This window comes from Protobothrops mucrosquamatus, unplaced genomic scaffold (genome assembly GCF_001527695.2).
Source record: "Protobothrops mucrosquamatus isolate PMUCROS unplaced genomic scaffold, P.Mucros_1.0 scaffold13340, whole genome shotgun sequence".
Lineage (NCBI taxonomy): Eukaryota > Metazoa > Chordata > Lepidosauria > Squamata > Viperidae > Protobothrops > Protobothrops mucrosquamatus.
This window is the reverse complement of record NW_015399114.1, coordinates 11,585-13,785: the sequence shown is the minus strand read 5'-3', so window position 1 is coordinate 13,785 and position 2,201 is coordinate 11,585. Positions and strand designations below refer to the sequence as shown.

Below are 2,201 nucleotides of genomic sequence, written 5' to 3'. Positions count from 1 at the left end.
AGAGGCCTCCTCCAGGCCTCAGAGGCTTAGAACAGACTTCCAGAAGTGGCATCCATGTACTTCCAGCGGGCTGTTCTAAGCCTGAGAGGCCTCCTCCAAGCCTCAGAGGCCTAGAACAGACTTCCAGAAGTGGCATCCATGCACTTCCAGTAGGCCGTTCTAGGCCTGGGAGGCTAAATACGAGTCAGTTGCCAAGCCTCGTGAATTTGGATCAGGTGGCTCTGGGGATGCTGCCACAGTCGTAAGTGTGAAAAACGGCCGTAAGTCCCTTTTTTTCCCCAGCGCCGTTGTAACTTCAAACGGTCACTAAATGAACTGCTGTAAGCCAAGGACGTCCTGTATCTCGCCACTTCCGCGATTCCCGTAGTTTTCTTCTAATGTCAGGCCTTGTTGCTTTGCAGCTTTCCTTCAGAGCGCAGGAGATCTTTAACAGGTATTTATGCAGCAAAGCTACGACGCCAGTCAACATTGACAGCCAGGTCCAGCTGGCAGACGATGTCCTGACCGCACCACATCCACACATGTTCAAAGACCAACAGCTTCAGGTACCTTGGGAAATTTGAAGGACAGCTTACCGGTGACTAGAGAGGGCTGCCACAAGTAATTTTAGCTTTTAATCAGACCAGTTAAATGTCTACGGAGATTCTCCGTCATCCAGGTCAGGGTTGTCCCAAAGGTGCTTTTTTTTCAGGAGGCAACTGGACTTTCTTGTGTTTCTTTGAAGACGTTTCTCTTCTCATCCCAGAAGCTTCTTCAGCTTTGACTGGAGGGTGGGGAATGGAAGGGATTATACTCCTTGCAGAGAGCTGGTCACTTGCATCCTTTTAGAGAATCCTTGAGGCCACTTGGAGCTTTGTCTGTGTCCTCAGGGTCACCTAAGTGGTGCAAATGGGTGTGGAGCCTTCTGGGAAGTTCTGAAAGGGAGGATATATATACTCCTTGCAGAAAACTAGTCATTTGCCTTCTTTTAGAGAGCCGTTGAGGCCACTGGGAGGTTTATCTGTGTCCTCAGTGGTCCCAAAGGGGCTTTTTCAGGAGGCAACTGGACTTTCTTGTTTTTTCTTTGAAGACGTTTCGCTTCTCATCCCAGAAGCTTCATCAGCTCTGACTGGAGGGTGGGGAATGGAAGGATTTATACTCCTTGCAGAGAGCTGGTCATTTGCATCCATTTAGAGAATTCTTGAGGCCACTTGGAGCTTTGTCTGTGTCCTCAGGGTCACCTGAGTGGTGCAAATGGGTGTGGGGCCTTCTCGGAACCGCTGAAAGGACTGTGTGGTAGACCGGAGACAGATGATCTACAATTTACAGTCCTTTCACCAGTTCCAAGAACTTGTCTTCAAGTTCTCCTTTAGCTCCTCCAATTTTTTTTCCCAAAATATTTTTTAAGACATCTTTTTTTTTTTTCCCTGGGGACAAGATCTGCCACTTGTGAAACTCCTATTTGCAGCAGCATGATGGAATTCTGCCTTAATAGGGCTCTTTCTTTCTTTCTTTTGCTTTCTTTATTATTTTTTTTAGATTTTCAATTTGATGAAATTTGACAGCTACGCCCGCTTTCTGAAGTCTCCATTTTACCAAGAATGCGTTTTAGCAGAAGTGGAAGGCCGTCCAGTCCCCGATCCGCAATGTGTCACGAGCAGCCCTACACTGAAGTCCAGCTTCGGCCCGGACACGTTCAGTGTCTCCACTCCAAGAAAGGTTTCTGTCTTTTATGATGTACGTGTTCTGTCCCCGTCTGACACAAACACCCAAACAGCCAGCCAAGGGTTAAATAACTTCTCCACACTCCAATCCACAGATAAGAAAACTTGGCAGCAGCTCCGTAGCTGCCTGCCAAGACTTTTACTCAGAGAACAAAAAACAATACACAGAGTTTGAAATTCAAGCCACAGCAAACTACTTCGCCAGAGATTCAGCTTTTGTCCGTCACAGAGTCCAAATGGCCACCACCTCCCTTTTATAGCCTGTGGGGTGTGGTCCAGTGACTCAGCTTAATCTCTGACACGCCTCCTTTTCTGCTGCGCACGCTTGTCGCGCCTACGCTGGCGTGGATCCAGCCACAACGTATCTTCATCACTATCCGAAACACCTGGCTCCTGGCCAATCTCAGAACCACCTGGCTCCTGGTCAATCTCTTCTCCGTCGGGAGACACCTGAGGCATTGCCAGAGAGGAGGGTCCTGGAGAGGGAGGCCTGGCCAT

The 2,201-nt window shown here is 48.6% G+C and overlaps 1 protein-coding gene across 1 annotated transcript in view; it reads left to right on the top strand.

Moving 5' to 3' along the window:
- Positions 1 to 401: 401 nt before the first annotated feature.
- LOC107301480 (regulator of G-protein signaling 12-like) overlaps positions 402 to 2,201 on the top strand; it is a gene marked incomplete at its 5' end in the record, with an annotated part of 8,785 nt that continues 6,985 nt past the window's right edge. The window contains 2 exons of the mRNA XM_015830698.1: positions 402 to 545; positions 1,519 to 1,698. Coding sequence (XP_015686184.1) covers positions 402 to 545; positions 1,519 to 1,698 — 324 coding nt within the window. The remainder of the gene's footprint in view (positions 546 to 1,518; positions 1,699 to 2,201) is intronic.